Source organism: Aristolochia californica, unplaced genomic scaffold (genome assembly GCF_029961685.1).
Source record: "Aristolochia californica isolate CCGP_79_NKW_82.1479 unplaced genomic scaffold, dmAriCali1.0.hap1 SCAF_4, whole genome shotgun sequence".
Classification (NCBI taxonomy): domain Eukaryota; kingdom Viridiplantae; phylum Streptophyta; class Magnoliopsida; order Piperales; family Aristolochiaceae; genus Aristolochia; species Aristolochia californica.
Window position 1 is genome coordinate 42,962,681 of NW_027182103.1, and position 24,293 is coordinate 42,986,973.

The 24,293-nt window shown below is 38.6% G+C and overlaps 3 protein-coding genes and 1 pseudogene across 3 annotated transcripts; 2 read left to right on the forward strand and 2 right to left on the reverse strand.

Annotated features, from left to right (window-relative positions):
* Positions 1 to 128: 128 nt before the first annotated feature.
* On the forward strand, positions 129 to 1,475 carry LOC137962039 (uncharacterized). Its single transcript, XM_068808750.1, has 2 exons — positions 129 to 568; positions 812 to 1,475. The coding sequence occupies exons 1-2, from the start codon at positions 183 to 185 to the stop codon at positions 1,236 to 1,238; spliced, it is 813 nt and encodes a 270-aa protein (XP_068664851.1). The 5' UTR covers positions 129 to 182; the 3' UTR covers positions 1,239 to 1,475.
* LOC137962040 (uncharacterized) lies at positions 1,432 to 16,468 on the reverse strand. The gene is made up of 8 exons (XM_068808751.1): positions 16,246 to 16,468; positions 15,300 to 15,375; positions 2,997 to 3,050; positions 2,814 to 2,905; positions 2,562 to 2,675; positions 2,040 to 2,107; positions 1,853 to 1,964; positions 1,432 to 1,759 (listed from the first exon to the last, which is right to left on the reverse strand). Exons 1-8 carry the CDS (start codon positions 16,297 to 16,299, stop codon positions 1,664 to 1,666), a joined length of 666 nt encoding a protein of 221 aa, XP_068664852.1. The 5' UTR covers positions 16,300 to 16,468; the 3' UTR covers positions 1,432 to 1,663.
* On the reverse strand, positions 4,289 to 8,215 carry LOC137962058 (eukaryotic translation initiation factor 5A-like; annotated as a pseudogene).
* A 347-nt stretch (positions 16,469 to 16,815) lies between the features above and the next one.
* On the forward strand, positions 16,816 to 21,613 carry LOC137962038 (protein ABIL1-like). Its single transcript, XM_068808749.1, has 9 exons — positions 16,816 to 17,126; positions 18,217 to 18,299; positions 19,186 to 19,336; positions 19,500 to 19,599; positions 19,692 to 19,778; positions 19,908 to 19,992; positions 20,087 to 20,139; positions 20,280 to 20,380; positions 21,346 to 21,613. The coding sequence occupies exons 1-9, from the start codon at positions 17,040 to 17,042 to the stop codon at positions 21,514 to 21,516; spliced, it is 918 nt and encodes a 305-aa protein (XP_068664850.1). The 5' UTR covers positions 16,816 to 17,039; the 3' UTR covers positions 21,517 to 21,613.
* Positions 21,614 to 24,293: the final 2,680 nt, after the last annotated feature.

The window sequence follows — 24,293 nt, forward strand, 5'->3', positions numbered from 1 at the left end:
TTGTCCGTTAATGAAGCGGCGAACAAGGTTTAAACTTCCATTTTAGTATGAACTCGAGTTACCAGTAATTCTTTTTCAATTGTGACCGATGGGTTTTGGTCTTTCCTGGTTGCGGTGGTGGAGCTGTTTATGACTCGCGGGCGTCGTCGCTTCGACGAAGGAAGAGTTGTTTTTTTCAGCTGATGGCTTCTCTCTTGCAGTCGCCTGATGTCGCCTCCGTTTCCGGAATCGGCCGTAGTCCCGTCCTCTTTAATCTCTGTTTCAACACTCTTTCCACTAAAATTAGAACTTTCGCGGTGGATAGAGAAATTCGTAGGAATCGAAGAATCGGGGCGACAGGATTTAGGGTTTGCGCGAGCACCGGAGAATGCAGGGTTTCTGCTTCTGGTTCTGTACAGAATTTGGGGAATTATTGTTATTTTTCTGCTCCCACGCGTCGATCCTGGACGCATGTACAAGGGGGAGATGATAAGGAGAACTACTACGTTAACGCGGGACATGCTATCCGTACCCTCAGAGATGAATTTCCGGGCATCTTCTACAGGGAACCCAGTTTTGATATTTACAGGTAGTGTAGCATCTTTTATCTCGATTCAACGTAGTGTCTGTTTCTTCGCATGGGATTGAAACATTCTCTGCTTTCAAAGATCTTCTACAGTTCTTTGCCTTTTGTCTTTTTTTTTTAATTTCGTCAAATTTTAACCGTAAGCATCAGATTATATTCTTTTTCGACAGGCAGAGAATCACAGCCTGGTACAAGGTAGTAACTTATAGCCTTAGAAATCAATACGTTCTGTTTCACTTCATGCAGGGAGGACATCACATTCAAGGACCCTGTTAACACTTTCGTGGGCATTAAAAACTACAAACTGATCTGCTGGGCTCTTCGAATCAATGGCCGGATATTCTTCAAGGCTCTGTGGGTGGATATAATTAGTGTCCGGCAGCCGGTGGAGAATACTGTTTTGATACGGTGGGCAGTTCATGGGATCCCCCGGGTGCCATGGGAGAGCCATGGTCGTTTTGATGGAACCTCGGAGTACAAGCTCGACAGAAACGGTAAGATCTTCGAGCATCGAGTTGATAATGTTGCCATGAACTCACCGCCGAAGTTCCGGGTCGTATCTGTGGAGGAACTGATTCAGGCACTTGGGTGTCCCTCCTCAGCGAGGCCGACTTGTTTCGAAACGTTGTCTTCGCTGGTGAATTTTATACCATTTCTGATCACATCTCTGTAACGACAGTGCGCTGACCGGCTTCCACAGCCCTGAGCCTTGGATGACTTTTGACTGTATCGCCGATGAATTATGTAGTTGCTGTATAATGTCGTGAATGTACATATTCTTTATAAAATTCAGGGTGCAAAAATTTGTGTTGCTGTATAAATGTTTGCCATGTGAATTGTGAACAACCACTTTAAGACAAGTAGAGTCAACAAAAAAATGAGATGTTTACAACGAGGAGATTCAAAAATCACAGAATCAAAACAGTGCGAATATTCAAAACACAGAATACTGTATCTTTCTCTCTATAAATGACACTCTCATATCTTGCAACCTAAGCGTTCATAGAAAGAACAGATGTCTTTAGAATACTTTAAGCATACAATCACTGCTTTATTTCACATGGAGAAGATATCATAAGCAACAGACAGTAACAGAGCTCAGCGGTACAAGCTCTCAGATCTCAAATTTTCAGCAATCTCAGTTTCCCAACGGTCCCCATTCTCTAGCAATTTCTCCTTATCATACAACAGCTCCTGAACACAAATAAATTACCCATTTAAAAAAAAATAGTTTTTCCATGACTAAATTAGCAGATAAATCACATTTCACAGATGAACCTAATTCACCTCATGAGTTTCTGTTGCAAATTCAAAGTTTGGCCCTTCAACAATTGCATCAACTGGACATGCTTCTTGGCAGAATCCACAGTAGATGCATTTTGTCATGTCAATGTCATACCTGGAAATTCAATAAGAACAAATCTGAGGAAAACAGTTGGTTAATTAAGAAAGCAAAAGGAATATGCATTGGTACCTTGTTGTTCTGCGACTGCCATCTTCACGTTCCTCGGCCTCAATTGTGATTGCTTGAGCAGGGCAAATCTACACTCAGTAAGAGGCACAAGGCCTCAAGAACAATTAACGCAAGCACAAGAGAATCAGGTAATATTGAATAAAAAACAGACCCAACCATCCAGTGCAAATGATTTAGTATATCAAATCACAAATTTCAAGTTCAAGATGGGCATGAAGTAGCATAATACAAGTTTCTCTAAAACGTCAAGCAGAGTCGCTTCAACCACTGAATCCTTTCATTTAGAAAAGTTTCTTAAACTGCATTGGTTAGAGATACATAATCATCTCCACAAAAGAGTAGGTGAAGATGTAAAGATCAAGGATAAATATTACATTTATCAAAGAAAATTTAAATCTATTGACCTCATGTCTTTGGTTTTCATCACTTCAGCAACAATTCATGAAGCAATAATCAACAATGCAAAGAAGTTCAATCTGTAGGCTCTTCACTTCAAAAATAAAAGAGAACAGCCACACTTACAGCTTCACACAATTTACATGCAATACAGCGTTCTTCCCCAGTTGGATAGCGTCGAAGAGCATGTTCACCTCGAAAACGAGGGCTCAGTGGACCTTTCTCAAATGGATAATTTATCTGCAAAAGCAATTAAAATTGAAAAATTGAAAAGAAAAAAGTTCAGATTCTTACCAAGGGATCTAAAAAGATTTAAATTGTCAAATGACACAAAATATTTATTCTTTAAGAAATGTAAACAGACAAAGGTCCACTCACAGTAACTTTTCTCTCAAAAAAGTACTTTAATGTCAGCATCAACCCCCGAACCATTTCAGTTAGAAATAATGTGTTAATACTTCGCTCAAAAACTGCAACCACCGAGCAAGCATAGAAGATTAGTCATCACAAAAATGTAAAAGCCAACAGTTGTGGCAATAGAAAACCACAGGACGACATTACCAGAACTCCAATCCTTTGAGATCTCCCGTGCAAGCTGCTCCCTTTCCTCATCCTCTGTCAGTTCAAATGTCACAGACAACCAGTCAAGATCACCATATCGAACAGTGAAAATTTCAAATAGCATACTACAACAAGTGGATTAATCATTTAAGATAACATAAGTGAGTTCAAAGTGCACAAAATCCTAGCCTAAACTGTCTCAAACATGTTGGGAGTGCCTGGCAAATTTTTGAAATCAAGCCTCTTTTCCATCAAGAAGTTGGGTCCCATGTTCATGATAGCAAGATCACCAAATTCTGACATTATAAGTGGATTGTAGCTCCGCTCCTCTCTATTCCATTTAGCCCAAATTTCATCGATTCTTTTTATTGAAATAGTGAAGCTTTATTGCATCATCGAAAAAAATACATGGGGGGAGGGAACATAAAGACCAACTTGGACAAAACAAATATGAGAGTAGAAAATCACTCCTAGCTGTACGACAAAACTCCATACACCAATCAAAACGGTCAAAGTTCGAAAAACACTCCACTCAATTTCAAAAACTGAAAAAACCTAATTTTAGGCATGAGAAAAAAAGACTACTCATAATTCAAAGGTAGATCAAACAAAAATCACATTTTGGGTGAAGAATAAAAGACTTGACTCATGCTAGATGTTGGCCACACTCCTACACTTTGTAGGTAAGTGGGTCTAGGCATTGCTCTAAAGTGATGAAAAATGAAAATTGAAGAAATACTAGAGAACACCAGGATAGCAGCACATCATAGGTGATAATGCAACACTTTACTTCCAAAATTCACTCTAAAAACTTCAGATAGATAGGAGTCGACAATGCAACATTCTACTTCAAACCGAGTTCTCAAAGAAATAATAAGGACTTGCTTATCAAATCAATAATGAGTCTGACCTAATTTTTGGAAAATCTAAGGGTGACTATAATGGTAGAACTAGAAAAATAACAAACAAGTTGGACCAAGTATGACCTCAAAGAATTTTGGGGGTGAGCATAATTTTTGGAGATGGGGATGCAGAAGATATGCAACCGCAGCAAACAAGCAAGCCAACACTAGAGAGGAGACATTGAACTTCAACCAAAAAAATTGACCAGAAAATAAATTCCGTGGTTAAGATAAATCTCATCACCAAAAAACTCTTATGGGCGAAGGTACCATGGCAGCTAGGCGGGTTACATGAGCCAGTCTTGCATCTTCAGCTTTGCATATAAAGAGACCCATTGCCTTGTTACGAAATATAGTTTTATAGCTAGGCAATTAGGATAAGAGGTCGTCTTTGTTGACACCAATTTAGTTTTGGGGGCTAATGTCCTTCAGAGCACAGATTTGCACTTTGCCCATAGGAGACATGACTGTCACTACAAGATCTTCTCCTTCCTTAAAATTACGTGCAATCTGGCTCAACAAATTCTCGTCATTGGGAAGCCTCGGAGCCTTAGTGCTACCATTTTCAGTTAAAAGACTCATAGAACCATCTTTGGAGAGATCAATATGTTGATAGTTAATACGATCACAATTGTGAGATGATGGCACATTGCCATTGAAAATATCAACCTCATAAAGTGACACTTAGCATGGCCATGTTTCCCAGTTTTTGAGGTGGAAACCTTGCCCACCGTGCAAGACCTTGCTTAGATGACAATATAACTATTCTTCCTTATGGTTCCATCCTACTCCAAATAAGTCTTCAAGGTTCTGGCATCGGCCTTGGACTCGAAGTGGTGCTCCTCTTTTCACCGTCAAATGAAAATCATGACAGCTTCAACTCAAGAAGCTAGCATTAGTCCACACTTCCTCAACCAAAAGATAGCGCTTTAGAAAGTTCATGAAGAAGAAGTCTGAAAAACTCTACTAGAACCTCCTTGCAAAGGAAATAGACTTAAACACATTTGTACAGAAGTATAAGAAACTCAAAATGACATATCACCGGTGGGCCCATCCTTCTCATCAAGAAATCGAACGGATATCCTCCTTCCAGGATAGGTACGGCTCCTCTGACCTCGTTAGCGTCGCCATTACCTCCAACAAAACTAATGAAAGCAATGCAAAGCATAAGGGCTCCACCGTCAAAGAAGTGTTGTAGTTCACAAATTAACAACTGCTTGGAAGGATCCAATTGTTGGTTTTTTTTTTTGAGAGAGGGGCATGGCGCGATTCGAAGTCGTGACCTGACGCACCTAATGTAAAGAGAATTCCACTAGACCAAACGGCCTTAGGTTCCAATTGTTGGTTTAGAAGCATAATCCCAACAACGTGTGGACTCCACTCAAGATAGCTAACGCCTATTCCAAGTAGGCGTTTAAACACAATAATAATTCTATGTGATGAGGACTTGCTGAAAAAGAGGAGATCTTCCGTTTCTTTCTCGGAGTTCTTCCCCCGTCATCAATGGCCGAGTTTTGTTTTGGATGTATTTTGAATCACGCATCTCTTTGGATCTTGGGTAGATTGTTGATCAAACATGACACTCACGCATAGATACAAACTTTTGAAAACACAACAATGATGTGCACGACAATGAATTGGGCTTTCAATGTCTTCAATATCTAGCATGAATGTAGCTAGAACATGACCTGGATCCTACATAATAGCAATACCCTATGTAACAATCGACATAATAACCAAGAATGTGAAGACGACTACATTCATGAGCCCCAGAGACCTGCTGAGACCAAGCCATTCATCAATCACGACGAAGACAATCGTGTTGAGAAAACGACGACAATTGGAAGGGAGATGTAATTTCGGTTCATTAGTCTATCCAAGTTTTATCTTATTAGGGTTTTCACTAGGAAGAGTTTTCAGCTACAAAAGACAAGTACTCCAACATAACGAGGTTGAACTGAAGCTAATAAAAGAAGTACGAAGCTCAAAAAAATCAAACTGCAGCAATAATAAAGGAACGGAGGCGACGACATGATTCTGCTTTTTCCCAATATGGGACAACGTTGAAAGAATGGCGAAGAAGACAAAACTCAACGAAAGAAGAGAGCAGCGTTGATGCTCTTATTGCAGCATTGAAATTATCAATAGGCATACAACATAACAAAGAAAAAAGGAGGTATATCTTGAGATTTTTTTTTAAAAAGGAGGTAGAAGGAGGCTATTTGGGAGGTTTACAGATGTAGCAAAAGGAATATTTGCAACGATTTTATGGAAGAAGAAAACTAAAAACTTAATCAAAGAAAACTAAAAATTAAGATCTCACTAGAATAGGGTTCCATTGTCTATGTGGGTTGATTGAGTCAACTCACAAAACCTTTCCACTGTCTTTGTGAGTTGATTGAGTCAACTCACAAAACCTGCTTAGATACTATGTTGAATTTCTGGGAAATAAAAATAATTCATTGACTTGATTAAACTTAAGTACAATGAACTTTTATTTATAATATAGGAAACAAGTAAAAACAAGTTATAATTAAACTATCTTCGTCCCAATTATACCCAAAGTCAAACAAAAAAATATAAGTCCTAGAACAATTAAACAATTGAACATAAATAGTAAAATAATATAACTAAAACACCTTTAAATAAATACTCCTCCATGAGACTCCTCTCAGACTCCACCGTATTAATTCTAACTTTGTGACTTCTTGTTGTAAAAGTCATGTAAGACACTTCCATATCTGTTCTTCAATAGAAACCTCCTTCTTTAAATCACCATACAGGAAAGCATTTTCAACGTCCAGTTGAAATAGTGGTCGCCCATAGTTTACAACCACAAAAATCAAAATACAAGCCGAGGTGACTCGAAGCAATAGGAAAAAGCATTTCAAACACATCAACCCCAAAGGTTTGGGTATTATACCATTGCCACCAATCTAGCCTTGAACCAATTAATGGTCTCATATGCTCTTTACTTAATTGTGTACACCTAATGACATCCCACAACAGTTACTCCTATATGCGGGTTACAAAGACTCTACATCTCCCTAGACACCAAAACATTCATCTCTTCATCCATAGCTCGTTTCTACTAACATGAAGCCATAACATCTTGCACTAAACGAGGTATAAGAGACATAGATAATAAAAATGCAAATGACTTGTAGGAGGGTGGCAAAAAATCAAGGGACACATTTCAACAAGGCATGAGAAGATATTACCTTTTACCTCTCCGACAACCAACTGGCAAATCCAAATCGGATGAACCTGGACCTGTAGGCAAAGAGGAAGATGGTTGGTCCTAAGGAGGGAGCTCACGAGCTGGAAGGTAAAGAGCTTCTAATGCTGGTAACAGATGACAAGAGAGTCGACTATACACTTGAAGTGGTGAGAGGAACATACGATTGGTGCATCCATGACAACAATAGGCAACGGGTTATCCAAAGAAGGATCAAATGACGGTTGAGAATTAGTAGAGGACTCACAATAGGAGTATTCACGAAAAAAGGTGACATCAACAGAAATATGTCTTATGCATATCCTTTCTGATGATAGAAATAACCTAGAAAAACACATTTAACAAAACAAGAAGACAACTTATCAATAGAGTTACAAAATAGATGAATAGAACACGTAGCCCCAAAGATAAGAGGAAGGAATCAAAAAGTTTCCAATATGGTTTTAAAACCTGCATAGAAACTTGTGATTGAAAATAAATGATAGCATAATGTGTTCGCCATTGTGGGACTTGCTAAGGAAGAGGAATCCAGCTCTGTGGTAGTACTAGTGGTAGGTGTGGAAGTCAATTGACTAAGCCTCTGAAGTAATTACTGAATTTATTCATGTAGGCCAGTATATGGAACATTCTCTTCCTGTCGTAGTGAAGTTTGCCATGCTGGTTTTCCAAACTTCTCACAGCATTTATCAAAACAATGGTTCATTCGGCTACAATGAATGCACTTTTAGTCCCCTCTATTACTAAGACCATGACCTCAAGTAGAGGAATCTCTACTGCAGCCCCCACGTCCTCGGATCTCAAACACTAAATGATGAATGGAGATTGAGAGCAATTGCATCAAAGACGTGTATCCTTCTCACTTTTACCAGCTACTTCTCCTACCCAAACTACACAATTAAATGTTTGTTAAAGAGTAGTTACATCATCATTAGCCAATAACTATGACCGAATTGTGTCATACTCAAATTCAAGACCATTAAAAACTTTGCCACCTGAATTTGAATTTTCTCCTTACGAATATCATTTGCATTCATAGTTAAAGGATGGAACATACTAATATCCTGAAAAACACCCCTCATTTCTGCAAAATAATCAATAATTGATCTATCACCCCTTTGCATGTTAAAATAGCAAACATAAAACTCATATATTCTAGACAAATTGCTCTCTTGAAACAAGATTGAAGCCAAGTGTAATCCACATTTTTTTTGAAGTTCGACAACTCAGGATCTGATCACTAAATTTGATTTCATGCTATTGACCAACTAAGTCATCACTTGATTATCTTCATCACTTGATTATCTTTGACCTCCTCATCTTCAGATATGGGATTAGGAGGATCATCCCTTATGTACTTGGCCTTCCTTTTTTCTTTAAAAACATAAGAACGAATCTTGATCAAGTCACGTAATTAGACCCATTCAACTTCACTGAAGTAATCAAACTGAAATGAGAGTCTTCACTATATGAACTCTCATAAGGCTTAATTATAACAACATGTTTGCTTAATTCAGCCATTTAGAGCTTTTAAATATATTGCAAATGTACCCCAAGTGATACACTTAATTCAAAATGCAATAAGGACAACTGTGTATGTTAAATGAGCCCCACACTTCTCAATTAAGGCACAACCACAATAGTTACAACTAACAAGAACAGCCACAATCTCCGATTTCACTATCAATCAACACAAATCCCACTCTAAATCATCATCAAGGGATGATTCAAGCAATCAATAGGTGATGCATGCAGTCAAATAGGTGACATAGGCACAATACAGGTGATGCAAGCATGGGTTGAGCATAAAATCCAATATATGACACTCTAGGGGTAGAAAACCACGAGGAACTGCTTAATTAATAGCAGAAGCCATCAATCAAATAGTTATGGTAGAAAGAAAAGGAGAAAAAATTCTTACCTTCCCCCTAGCAGCAGAGAAACTGTTTGAAGAACCTTCCATAGGGATCATAAAATTGTAAAGAGAACCAAAGAAAGTGTAGAAGAACCTCTTAAGATCGGTTTCTACTACTCCAGTAACATGTAAAGTTGCAAGATTAAATGGAAGAAAGGAGAAGATAGAGAGAAAAGAAACGAGAGAGAGCGAAAGCAGCAATAAAAAAGTTGTGTCGAAAGAGGGAAAAATAAGGGCAATAAAAGTACATAAAATGACCAAAATACAACTACATCAGTATTTTAACATACTTAAATAAGGGTGACTCACTCCACCGTTGATAATAAGCTTCTTTTCCAAGAGGCCAATCTCTTCTCAACTTTTTCAATAATTGATTGCAGTTTAACTCAGTAGGTTGACCCAAGAAGGGAAGACCTAGGACCCAGGTATGTACAGGGGAAGGTCAGTCTTGTGCATCCCAACATGAGTGCCATGCAGTCCAACCTATTCTCTTCCAAATTCAAGCCAAATATACCTGATTTATCCCAATTGACATGCTGTCCTTATGTAGCCTCATATAGAGATAGCAGCAGCTTTATCATAAGAATTTGGTCCCTTGAGTCTGCACAAAAACATAAAAGCATGGTCTGCAAACTCAAGCAAATGGATCTTGAGATAGGAGTTGCTGAAACCCCTTGTGACCCACTCTTTCTGTTGTGCTACCTGGAAATTTGAGTTTAGGGCTTCACTCACCATATTGAACAGAAAGAGAGAAAGGGGATCCCCTTCTTAATCCTCTATTGCTTTTGAAAAACTCCTTCACTATTTCATTTAATGAGTAGGGAGAAGGAAGAGGATGATACACAAGATCTTATCCATTAACTTGTGGGTCATGATGCAGAGTCTAGTATTTACATTCCTTCAATGAAAGCACTGTGGGTCTCACTGATGATATGGGGCAGTACCTTCTTCAACCTTATAGAGAGAACCTCAACTATCAGTTTGTATGGGCTGAACAGTTGACTAACAGGGCATTTAATAAAGTGAGCTCGCTGTTTCTAATATTATCTCTTTTTTTTTAAATAATGTTGATTTTTATTAAGACAAAAACTCAAAAGAGCAATTTAAGAAGGAAGGAAACCTTCCCAAACAATGAGAGATTCCTGGGAAGTTTGGAATTTTGCCAATTTATCAGCCAAATAGTTGGTTGATCTAGGAATGAGATTCCAATTAAAATCAATAGAAGATACAATGTTAGCAATACTATCCGTGATGGACCAGTGGCGCCAAGGGGGGGGAGCTGTCTTTGGAACACCAACTAATAGTCTTCGAGTAGCCTTCAATGATTAACTTGCCATGGAGACGATCCCTGACGATTTGGAGGCCGAATAGTAGAGCACTAACTTCAGCAGTATTAGAATCGGCAATGCCCACTGGACCAACATAAGAAAAAATAGGGTCACTATTGTGACCTCTGAACACACCGCCTGCTCCAGCCGGCCCAGGACAACCAATAACACTACCATCAAAATTCAGCTTAACGCAGTCGCAAAGGGGAGGATTCCAAATAACCATACTCAGAGTTCTGCATGGGCCAGATATATGGGCGATCAAACTCCAATTTTCCCGAAGGAAAACACCCGATAGAACGGCAAATTCCTTCCTTGTATGAAGCCATCTTGAGATGAGGCCCATGACATGAGAAGTCATGTTGTCCGAGGTGCAAGCTTTGGAGTTGAATCTCCAATTGTTCCGCTCGAGCCAAATGCACCATGGAACATATACAAGACAGGACAAAAGTATTAACTTGCCCAGCCGAGGAAGGTGAATCCCTCGAACCATTTCAAAGGTGCCAAAAAGGTCCTGATGTAGCCCCACTTGGAGCCCAATCTTCTGAAAAACCTTCATCCAAACTTACCACGAGAATCCACAGTGTAAGAGGACATGTTGGACTGTCTCATCGCACTCACCACAAAGGGGACAAGAAAGATCAAAGGCGGTGAAGCCTCTTCTATGAAGGTTATCTGAAGTAAGAATTTGTTCTCTGACCTCACAAAAAAATTGATTTTGCTTGGCATTGAGAGTTACCAAGCCAGATTCGCCTTGTGCTCATGACTACTGTAGTCTTGCTTTCTGATATGAGAGTAAGCAGAAGTAACAATGAATCGGTCATTATTGTTGGGCTTTCGAATCAACTTATCAACTGAATGCTCCCGAATAATAGTACTGCTGAGTCTGGTAAGGAGAGAGCAAAAAGCCAACAATTCTTCATCATTTAGTCCTTGGCGGAACGGGAGACTCCAAGACTGACCACTCCATGAATCAACCACAAAGCAAGAGAGGTCACTCGCCACCCTATGCAGCCCCGGGAAGTCCTCCGAGAGGGATCAAGGGCCACACCATTCATCCGACCAGAAGAGAAGGGTCCTTCCATTGCCCGTGTGAAACGAGGTAGCATCTTTGAATACTGGAAGGAGCTTGAAAATTGATTTCTATATCAGGGAAAGAAGGTGAGCGGCACCACCCTCTCTCCACCAGGCACCCAAAAACTGAAGGTAGAATTTCACCATATTCCTCCATAAACTGTTATGTTTGTTGTTGAAGTTCCAAATCCATTTGAGCATAAGAGCTTTGTTCATTTCTCTTACAGGTCGGACGCCCAATCCTCCCCTATTATGAGGCATGCAAATATCCTTCCAACAAACCCAAGTTATTTGAAAGTGTCTTCTGAACCTCTCCAGAGAAATCACCGACGAATGACATCAATTTTGGAGCAAACGGAGGCCGGACAGTGCATGAATGATAACAAATAATTTGGTAGCACAACCATACTAGACTTGAGGAGAGTGAGACGCCCATCTGTAGATAAGAGTTAACCCCTCCAAGTGGCTAGCCTCTTTTCAAAAATAATATTATCTCTCTTGGAATATGAAATTCTGATACTCCTCCCTAAGGGCATCTTTCATCATCATTTCCAGATCCGTTAGTTGCCTTCGATCTTTCTCTAAATCCATTCACTGAATTTGGGGTAACAAATCGACTTGTTTTTTGAGGATCTTGCATTTATTGCACCATGCTTTGATTTTCCATTTTAAAACCTTCATCTTCGACATGAGATTGCCATCTTAAATATCGCTGCAACTGTTCTGGAAAATCCTTTTCATAAAGGCCGTGGAGTCAAACCTTGCATTCCATCAGGATGGGAGAGTGACCAGAAGTTGGTCTGGGTAGAGTTCTTGCAGCACAATTCAGCAAATGTCTAACCAATCCTGGGATACGTGAAATCTGTCCATTTTTTATAGTACCACATTCCTTTGCCCATCAAACCAGAAGAACAACCTCACCCCCCTGAGAATAAAGGTATGTCAACCATCCCCTGCTCATCAATAAATTGAGAGAAACCCGTCAACACTGCTGTTACTCGGCCCCTGACACGATTTCTCACGAGTAAATCTGATGACATTGTAATCACCAAGCAAGGGCCACGGGATATCCCAATTAGAGAGAAACTGCCTAAGCTCCTCCCACAAATCTTTCCAGTAGGCTGGGGACTGTGGTCTGCACGCAACCAAAGCCCAGCATACTCCATCTGATTTTTGCCTGAATTTTACCGCCAATCAGTAGTTAGCCCCAAGTCAATCCAGAGAATCCACGGCAGTGGAATGCCATATAACCAGTACTCCTCCCACTGTTCCTATCAAATTTATGGTTCTCCACTCCATTCCTATTTTATGCCATGTCTCTTAAGATGCTGTGAGATGGTGATTCTAGTTCTGTTTCCTGGATAAGCACCACAGAAGCTTTGCATGACTTGAGAGTTTCTCTTATAATAGCCCGCTTTCTCGATGATCCCAGTCCTTGCACATTACATGGTACAGTACTCATGAGGTAACATTGCTTGGGATAACAGATGATGTCTGGAAGCTTATGTTGATACTTTGGATTGCACTAGGCGAGCTGTAGCCTGCCCCCTGAAATTGTACGAATTCCTTCTGCCTTTTGTGCATGATCTCTCTTTTCCACACTGCAATGAGATCTTCAATCTCAGGCCCAGAATCCCCAGTATCTGCCATCAAGCCCTTTGTAATAACCCTCTTTGGATCTTCTTCAACTTCATGTCCAAGATCCAAATTCACAAGCATCGTCTCCTTGCTACCATCAACATACATGGCAGAAATCGCATGTTCTTCTGGGCTGGTGGGAACATCAGGTGTTGGAGGCATCACCTGCTGTCCCACTATAATCACCTTTGCTGCCCTTCTATCATAAGTAAGCTGAATTTCAGGCCTGCATACAGAGCACAGAAGAGGCAGTGGGAGGGATTCCACTAAAGCTAAATACATGCTCTGCTTCAAGGGCTGAGACTCTATAACAGCTCATTCTTTACCCCTCTGATCATAGAGGATGATTTGGCTGTGGTGATTGCTTGGGCTCCAGGTCACTCTTCCCCTCCTTAGCCACTCCATAGATTTTTTAACGAGACCAAAGATGTTTGTTCTCAACTTGATATCATTTGGATGTATGTTCCTCATGAGGGACTCTTTCACTCAATTCAAGATTCTTCAACAACACATTGTTGAGGGAAAGTTGCTCCGCCCTTGATATTAGACAAGGGCAAGTTTCGTGTTTCTGCAATTTTTTTCTTTTTGGTGTTTGAATCATGTCGTTTCCTCCAAAAAAAAATTATTTGTCCTTTTTTTCAATTATCCTTGTATCTCCCTTGTGGCCCTCTTGTTTTCCACTCTACCAATACACAAAAATCTCATTTCTAGCCTGTGTTAAGATAAACTTTGTTGGAAGCTCAAGGAGCAACTTTGCCCAAAAGAGAGGAGGCATGCTTCATGATCATCTTGGGAATATCATCCTTGTTTTCTCTACCGCTTTAGAGTCGGTGATTCCATTGATGCTAAAATACATGCTCTGCTTCAAGGGCTAAGACTCTATAACAGCTCACTCTTTACCCTTCTGATCATAGAGGGTGATTTGGCTGTGGTGATTGCTTGGGCTGCAAATCACTCTTCCCCTCCTTGACCACTCAGTAGATTTTTTAAGGAGACCAAAGATCTTTCTTCTCAACTTGATATCAATTGGATGTATGTTCCTCGTAAGGGACTCTTTCATTCAATTCAAGATTCTTCAAGATTCACACGTATTTCTGTAATTTTTTTCTTTTTGGTGTTTGAATCATGTTGTTTCCTTCAAAAAAAAAATCTTTTTTTTCAATAATCTTCGTATCCCCCTTTTGGCTCTCTTGTTTTCCTCTCTACTAATAGACAGAAATCTCATTTCTAGCTAGCATTTTATATATATATAGCCCAAGATAAACTTTGATGGGAACTCGAGGAGCGACTGTGCCCAACAGAGGGAGGAGGCATGCTCCTTGATCATCTTGGGAATATCATCCTTGTTTTCTCTACCATTTTAGAGAGTGACTCCACTGATGCTAAAATACATGCTCTGCTTCAAGGGTTGAGACTCTATAATAGCTCATTCTTTACCCCTCTCATCATAGAGGGTGAATTGGCTGTGGAGATCGCTTGGGCTGCAGGTCACTCTTCCCCTCCTTGGAGTCTCCATAGGTTTTTTAATGAGACCAAAAATATTTCTTCTCAGCTTGATATCATTTGGAGGCATGTTCCTTGTGAGGGACTCTTTCACTCGATTGAAGATTCTTCAACAATATATTTTGAGGGAAAGTTGCTTCCCCTTGATATTGGACAGGGCATGTTCCGTGTTTCTGTAATTTTTTTTTCTTTTTGGTGTTTGAATCATGTTGTTTCCTCCAAAGCAGATTTTTATTTTTTCTAATTTTTCCAATTATCTTCCATCCCCCTTGTTGGCCTTCTTGTTTTCCTGTTTACTAATGCACTAAAATCTCATTTTCTGCTTGCATTGTATGTGTGTATCTAAGCCTGTGACTGGAGCTTCAAGCCATATATCTAAATCTATATGCTACAGTGAAACTGGGAACACATGCATGGACTTCAGTTCACACTCTTATTTTCTTATATTCCTATGAAAACCATAGGTTGATGACACATGAATCAAGGTACGAAGCAAGCAAGTCAAAAAAATCTTTAAATCTCTGATTTGTACGTACCATAGTTACTAGTTAGTGAACTCTTGTCCCTCTTATAGAAATCACCCAGAAGAATTTATTCTTTTAACTATGTTGACTTACAAACGTAAGGCCCTTTACAGTACATACATAAACTACACATGTTCTATGCTTGTCTATGTATTGAATAAGGTATTTCAGGATTGGAAGAAACCTTTCATAGTAGAAAACGCATGTGAACCAAGTCTTGCTCCATAAAACTGTAAAGATTGCACAGATTGGCCCCTACCCTACAAAACAGGACACATCCATGAAGAAAAACTTCTAATAAATGTGGCACAAATGCAATACAGAATAAAAAAGGTATACCAATGGACAAAAGGACACAAACATAAGTACTTAATGACAGAATAGGAGTCTGGCATGCCTAATCAAAATATAAAGTTTAAAGCATATGAAAGCCAAAAGTAGAATTTTTAAACTACACTAACACACAAAATATACTGCATATGCAGCTCTAAAATTTATAAATTTGTGGAACACCGAGCAGACCTAAACTCCAGGAAAGACAAACTCAGACATGTACGAACAAAATCAACTCAGTGAGCCGCAAATAAACTACCCAAGTAACTAGGTCCTCCCAACTGGGGGATTACTCCTGCTCGTAAGAACTGATGACAATGCAGCTACTCTGCAAACACTGAAGCGGCATCAAGAACGAGACAGAATTTTTCTTAAATGTCCATGTTACACGAAACCCAATGACAACGGTCAACCACGTAATTTCTTGATGATTGCTCGTTAGATTCTACACAACCAACCAAGACAACATCGAATAGACCGAGCATTCGTACATCTTTTCTGCCTATATGTCGAATAACTCAAGGTTTTTCATCACAAAATGATCTCCCTTATAAGAATTCACATAGACATTCCAAAAAACTGCGAATCACAACTCTTTCACACTACCCATATGCCGTAACCCACATAAGGATTAGAGACCTGTTTCTAAATAGCCACTCTCGAAAAGTAAAATTTAAAAGCGTTCTAGGGTTTCAAGAACAAAATTAGGGGAAGCAAAAGGAGAACTAAGGCTTACCATAAGTCCCAATATCTAACAACGAGAAAAATAAAGAAGCAATCTGTGCACGGAATCTTACGAGGCTGCGGGCACGAAAAGCAACAAGGGATCTCCTCGCAAGGATCGCAGCCATGATACAATCGACTTCTTCTCTCCGATTTCGCAGGCGGCGAGAGACGTTCGCCGGAGCAGAGGATAACAGACACTGAACCAGTGACGGACTCTTTATGTTGGGGGGACGAGCAACCACTGACCAGCCTTAAGCCTGAAAGGAAGGCTACACCGACTCGGGTTACTTCGAGTCGAGTACCGATTAGAAACATACGGGTATAAAACGGAAATGGATTTTTATCCGATTCCGATCAAATAAGCATTTACCTCAAGCTCGATGGGAATCGGTCTGATTCTTTTGGTTGGTTATGACTGTTTTTTAGATAAATTAGACAATGATGACATAATAGTTACGGCAGTGAGCCCCAGTCCGCGAGGGCCAGAGGCGGAAGTCCGTGGGCCTTGCAATCCACGTTGCACGCCCGCTCGTGAGCGACCCGGTGATCCGGTTGAAGTCAACGGCAGGTCACTCGACTCCTCAACTAAATAGGGGACACCGGACGGAAGAGAGCCAACTAACGCAGTAACCATCAATAAATACCTCACTACCTTTCTTCCTAATAAATCCAAATTGCCGTTTCCCGGTATTGCTTTCACTTCACTCTCTCCTACCTTCGGTGCGTAACTTTGATGCCGGCATCCACCTTCGCTTCGCCAAATTGCCACCATAATAAATCTTCCACCGTTTTTCCTTCATTTTTCACCGATAGCTTATTCCTTCTTAGGGCTTTGTCGCTCTCATTTTGAGAGATCTCCTCGAAAATGCAGCGATTGGAGCCTGAGAATCCGGCCATGACATTCGACGAGGCTTCTATGGAGAGAAGCAAGAATTTTGTTAAGGCGTTGCAGGTACGCTTCTCTTTTGTCTGTCTTTTATTTTATTTTATGTTATTTTTTGTGGTTTTACTTTAGTTGCATTTTCTTTGGTATTTTTCCTTCTATGTTGTCGTTGCTGAAATTTGATTCTGAGCTCTGACATCCTTGATCCTGCGCGTTCAGTGGTTTTGCAATACTCATATTTCGTGTTTTATCTATTTCATATTTTCTTTCTTGCGTTCGATTCGTTTCTATTCCTCGTTGATCGAGTTTTTGGACTTATTTGGTCGATTTCGTTCTCTCTCTCTCTCGCTCTCTTTTCTTTCCCATTGTCATTCATTTTGTAATTAGGAATTTAAGGGTTGGAGTTTTTGACATTTGCATATTATTATAAGAATCTCAACCATTGACTTGTTCATTTCCACGACATGTGCTGCGTAATTTGTATTATAGCCGTCTAATTGTTTTCCATTTTATCCATATAAATTTTTTAGATTTGTATTTGGTATTTTGTCCCTGAGCTTGGATCATGGCCGTTCAAATGATTCAAAATGTTGTCGAGCTTGGAATTTTTTTCTAGATTGGTTTCATTCATCATCTCCTGTTGCATTTGCCGTATGCAATTTTCAGTGCTCGCTGATGGTAAATCGTTTTTCTAATCATGGAGATGCCGAAAGCCTTTTTAAATTTTAATCAAGACAGATCCTTCGTAACTATCAGTTTTGAACACGAAGCAGCTGCATCTTTGTTCAATCACTCTTCTAACAGACTGTTGCTAGTGTTGGTGATCTTGAAATCAGAGAGTCAAAACGGTTTTGGTGCACATTGTCTCGGATAGTGTTGGCATGTTTTAATTTTTGCATGCTGTGTATTAGCTAATTTAAAGGCATCTCTATCAAAACTTGAGTCAGAGAATGGCATTTCCTTATTTAGTTTCTCTTCTCTTTCCTGCTCTCTCTTCTTCCCCTCCTCCACCCTCAATATTTCTATTCATATGCTCGTCTTTATTTGTCTGTAACAGGTTACCTCTGTCTGGATCTGGAATCTTCCTTTACCTGCTTTAACTGTTGTCTCATAACCATGGTTCTTGTCTCCCTGGCTTAATTTTGTGGGTGTTTTACAGGAATTAAAGAACTTGAGGCCTCAGCTCTATTCCGCTGCAGAGTACTGTGAAAAGTCATATCTCCACAATGAGCAAAAACAGATGTAAGGCAAATTATGTTTGAACTTCGAAGTGACATTTACTTGTTCGCTGTTTAAAGATCGTTTGAATATATTAGTGAAATAAAGAAAAATCCACAATAAATATGGTGTTGCAATTGACAAGGGATGACTCTGCAAGGGATTCATGGATCTTACATAGTGGCTCTCTAAACATGGTCATCACTCTTCACTCCTAGTGAATTAGTGAAATCACTTTCTCTCCGTGCTAAAAAGAGAAAGATCTTTTTTTGAAGGCTATGGTAGCTTCAAATTAGGAGTTCATCTCAGTTTGACAAGTACCGTGGGCGTTGGCTTTTGTTTCCCAACAAAAAAATATCACATATGCTTGTTAAGTCTGTGCTACTTCTGTAGTACAAATGAAAAGTTGAACTTGACACTTTCTTTGCATCAGTGTTGCGTCTTATTCTCCTTAGATAACTTTCTTATGAACTGGGAGAAAGTGGTCAAAGGACATAAGGAAAGTTCATCCCTTGAAGTTAGATGTTGTATTATTTGTATTTATATTAACATTTAGAAATGAAAATACCCCTGAAGGAGAGGAGTTGAAAAGAGAAATCAGCCAATTGCATCCATTGAAAACTACCGAGAACGTATTCAAAAAAAAAAATCTAGCAAGAACAGAAATAAATGCAAGAAAAAGCCAAGCATGGTTATGACCAATAACAAGATGTTACTCGTCGGCCCACATCCTAGGCAACTGAAAAGTGAGAAAGGAAATGGTATAAGTTCAGATATTTGCTAGAAGGAAATGAAGTCTGTTGGCACAAAGCAACATACACAAATCACACTTTATAAATATGTGTTGCCTTTTGCCATTTTAGATTTCTGTGCTTTTATTGTGGCAATCTAAGTTGCATTTCCTCTTCAGGGTACTTGATAACCTGAAAGATTATGCAGTAAGAGCCGTAGTGAATGCCATAGATCATCTTGGTACCGTTGCATACAAATTATCGGATCTGTTTGAACAACAAACTTTGGATGTCCTGACTGTGGACCTCAAGATCTCATGTCTCAACCAGGTAGTTTTTTATAAATTTTGTTACTGTACTGAGAGTTAAGTGGCACTGGCTTGCCTCTTATATGTTTTATCCAGGCTTTGCATTTTCATGTTAGGTATATAATTTTAGTTAATAATTTTATGGTTAGTTGGGGACTATTCTGAGTTTTATGTGCTGCTTTCAGCAAATGCTTACATGTCAAGCTTATACGGACAAAGAAGGTCTCAGGCAGCAGCGGTTGTCAGCAATCACCTCAAGACATCATAAGCATTATATTTTGCCAAGTATGGATGCAAAACTTAATAAAATAGTTCTTCACTGAAGCAGAAATTCCTGAGGGTTTGTATGACTGATATTTTTCTGAATCCCGAACTAGATTCTGTGAACAGAAAGGTCCAGAATAGCTCTCTGAAAGAGACTGATTTGAGGCAGAAAAATATCCAGACAAAGCCACGCCCTTCAGGTACTTTACTTTTTTTTTGTCAGGTTTCAGTTATGGATTCATTACTTCTGTTCTTAAATGGGCTCCTCTGTAGCCAGGCACTCTTCTTCATTCTATGGTACTGATTGGTGCATCTTGATTGATCTGCAGGTACTCCTGCGTCAAAGACTCTTTCCTGGCATTTAGCCTCAGAAATTAAATCATCTCTCGATGGTGCTCTAAATGCATCGGACATGTAAGTTGTTGTGACATTATTTATCCATGTACTTCGAATTGTTTTGTACAGACAGATATCTAAAAGCTGGATGTTTATGCTTCTGCACTTGCAGTATTGGAAATCCTAAGGCATCTCCAACAACATCTCAAGTCTTCCGTCTAATTGGTAGCTTGGCTGTTTTCTGGTCAATTTATTTATTTTTTAGAACTTTCACACTAGCAGATTCTTTAACCACTTATTGGTATGTGGAAATCATACTTTTAAGTCTCAAATTGTAATATGTTTGATGCTCTAATATTATGTAGATGATGGTAACACTCGATCAAATCCAAATACTCACCATCAGTCAGGAGCTGGATTTCCTGCTTCTGCAACTTCGATGAATACTACTGGTGCAGCAAAAAAGGTATGGGATGTAGGAGATACAGAGCAGGGGAATATTTTCGGACCCTTAGAGACTACAACAAACTTCTGTTATGTGTTTATATTTTTTATACTCTATGCTCTCAATTTTTTTGCTATCCTTAAGAATAGGCACAGATTAAGGTTATCCTAATGGTTAAAAGCGCAGCATAGTTTGTGGTAGAAAGATGCTGGATTTTTAACTGGGGAACTGGCTTCATAATGTTGGTCTGTCATTTTAGGATGGGCTAACCCTAAATCTTGGTATTAGAGTTTGTCAAATCCCATATCTGCTGGTCTTCATTGCCCCATATCTGTGCTCCAGATCTCATGCCAACTTGTTTTTTTGTTTGTTCTATTGGGCCTAAACATAAGTAAAGGTGTCAGTGTTAGAAGTTTACAGCAGTTGTGGATTGGAAGATCCAGGAGTAATTGTTGAGATAACTTTGTCTATTTTGGCATGAAAGTTTCCTAATTTATCATGTTAGTCTGCCATATGGATTTGTTCAACCTGGATTTAAGAAGTCCTTGCCTGGAAAGAAGAACTACTTCTAACAGAGGAAGGCGTATGCCATGCTTTATATTTTGCTAGACATGGTCCTTTTTTTTTTTTTTTTGGTTAAGCTGTATAACATGGCCTTATTGCGTGTGGAATAATAACATTCAGAACCAATAGGGACAGTGCACTTTAAATTAGTAACCTTCACATGCTAAATTTGGGAAAGTTCTAGGCCCCGCATTCTTTTGTATTAATTGATTGTGTTGCCTTTCTTGGTGGTGAGCTCATTTCAATCATTTGGAAATAACTAGGTTGCATTGTTCATTCTGTCTGGGTTAAATAAGCTGATGTTAACTCGTGTTAAAAGATAGAAGAAAAGTTTACATATATTATATAAAAGCAAAAAAGATAAAATTTGATATAACTTGGCGGTGCTTAATTTTTACATCTGTCATCACTTGTGTTTTCAGGATCCTTGGGAGGGCAATAAATCATTGTTGGCATTCAGATCCTTTGACCAACCAGGGCGACGCCAGATTTCACATCCACCTGCTCGCAGCAAGAGCATGCTTTCAGCATTTTTTGCCAAACACAAGTCGGGAAAACTGAAGATGACTGGTACCGCTTCATCACTTATCTGAAATAAGTGAAAGATGTGCGGTGCCTTTAAACTGTTGCATAAAAACCATTTGTAGAACGAATCTACCTGCTCGTATAAATTGTTTTTATTTTCTTGGTTGGAGGTTGTTAGATCACTGAGGCCCGTTCAGTCGCTACAAATCACTTTTAATTTCGAGGAAGTTTTGGTATGGCGAACAGATTTATTCATAACGATGAGCTTGCCAGGCAGTGAGGAAGACAGGACGGACGCACTAAGAGTCTAGAAGTTGTATAAGGTAAAGCTCTTTTCTGTTCACTAGAGCCTCACCTCCCTACGTATTCCCTTTGGCAACTTGCTTGCCTTTCTATAGCCGGCTGTAGTATATAATGGAATGGATGGTCTTCGAGAGAGTCAACCCAGTTTCGCAGTTGTGGAGAGTTGTCTTTTGCTGTACTCGTTTAATTGCATCTAAAACGGTAGGAAAGGAAGCTGTTGTCCGATGGTTCCTCAGTCGATTCTGAGTTGTCATTTGACAGAATACTGTCAATGGCACATCCCAACATCTTACAGTACCGTTGCCCTTATTCCCTGAACGTCTCTCACCCACCAAATCTCTCCAACCACGTCGATGACGCTGCCTATCTAGACAGCCCTTTCTTCAACTCGAAGCTTTGTACCTGGGTACGTACGCCTCAAATTGCCAGAAACGAACGCGTCCACGACCTACAGGTTCCAAAGGCGGGTTCAGACAGACCTAAGTGTCCAAATTCCAGTTCAGTCACAGAATGGCAGTCGTGACCAGACTCCAGAGCTTAGAAGCGCGGCGGCAGCCATAAGCGGCTGTCACCGAGTTTCCGAGGAAAGTGCCCAGTGGCTTTTTCTCTTTAAATGACTGCCAATGCGTTTTCTCGTAGAGTCTGGACCATCCTTTAAACAAAATTTTTAATTCCCCATGTTCTGCAAGATGGCTTTTCTTCTACGGCTGTGTACCTAGTTGCACCAGCAGGGGTGGCATCGAACCGAGCCGAGCCGAGCCGAGCCCGAACCTGCTTATGTTCGAGTCGAGCTTGATTTAAATATTTCGAGCCGAGCTTCGAGCCGAGCCTCGCCTCGAGCCTAAAATTGTTATCGAGCTCAAGCCCAACGAGCTTCGAGCCGAGCTTCGAGCCTCAACATACATTTCAAATTTTTCAAAAAATATATATCGAATAAAATGTATATAAAATTATGCATACATTTTATATAAAATTGGGCATGACCTCTACATAAAATTGGGCATAACTTATATATATAATATGTGTATAAGATTGGGCATAACCTCTACTTAAAATTGAGCATAATCTATATATATAATACTTGTATAAAATTCGGCATGACCTTTACTTAAAATTGGGCATAATCAATATACATAATACCTGCATAAACACTCCATAAACACTCCATAAAATTGTTTATACATTCCATAAACACTTCATAAAATTGTTTATACACTCCATAAAATAATCTAAACACTCCATACACTGCATAACATTATAAATAAACTCCATACAATAATCAAACACAACAAAATTAAATAAAATATCACTATCAATTTACAACCACCCAAATAAAAACTATAAATTCTTTAAATAAAATCATATTACTATTACATACTTACTAGAAAATTACAAGAAATATTTTAAATTTTTCTTAGGAAAATTAAATGGACCTCTTATTGCCTTTTCTAAGGAAATAAATAAAAATTAATAATTAATCTAATATATTATTATACTTATCGATAAAATTTTAATCACATAAAATGTCAAACACAAAATTACTATGAAAATTGCCTCATGCTCAAAGTATTATATCATCAACTGTCAAATACTTATTCAAAATTTTTCTATATGGTTTTCTAAACCATCTTGGCAGGAAAATCTTACTTGAAAAATTATAGGATTTTTTAAAAAGAATTTATAATTAGAAAAATATTTTGAAAAAATTCGAGGCACTAATGGTCCCTATATTTCTATTAAAAATGTTTTTTCAACATTTATTGATAAAACTAGTCTTTGGAAACGTATTTCTACTAAAATATCTTTTCAATTTATTTAAGAGCCATGATGAAGGGACAAAGAGTTTTTTGTTTTCCTTGTTTATGATCTCGCACGTAGGGGTGGCTTTGAATAAATTATATATAAAATTATGCATACATTTTTAAAAAATATAATGATAGGGGAGGTTCAGGATTGAATTTCAATAATGGATTAAAATGCACCAATATTAATATTTTTTACTCCAATTGTTGTCTAGCTTGTTTTGTAATTTTTGAATTTGGCCATAATTTATTATGGCCTCCTTAGTGCCCCTAGATAAAAATTTATATTCTAGGAAAAACTAAAAATATTTTTCCTATGATACATATTCCCAAAAAAACCTTTAAATAAAATCTTATTGCTATTAGTGACTTATTAGAAAATTATAGGAAATATTTTAAAATTTTCTTAGGAAAGTTAAATGGACCTTTTATTGTCTCTTCTAGGGAAATAAATAAAAATTAATAATCAATCTAATATATTATTATACTTATCGATAAAATTTTAATTAAATAAAATATCAAACACAAAATTGCAATGAAAATTATTTCATGCTAAAAGTATTACAGCATCAACTGTTAAATACTTATTCAAAATTTTTCTATACAGTTTTCTACCCCATCTTGGTACAAAAAATCTTACTTTGAAAATTATATGATTTTTAATAAAAAATTTCAATTAGAAAAGTGTTTAAAAAACATATGAGACACTAATAGTTTATAGAAAATTATTTCTATAAAAT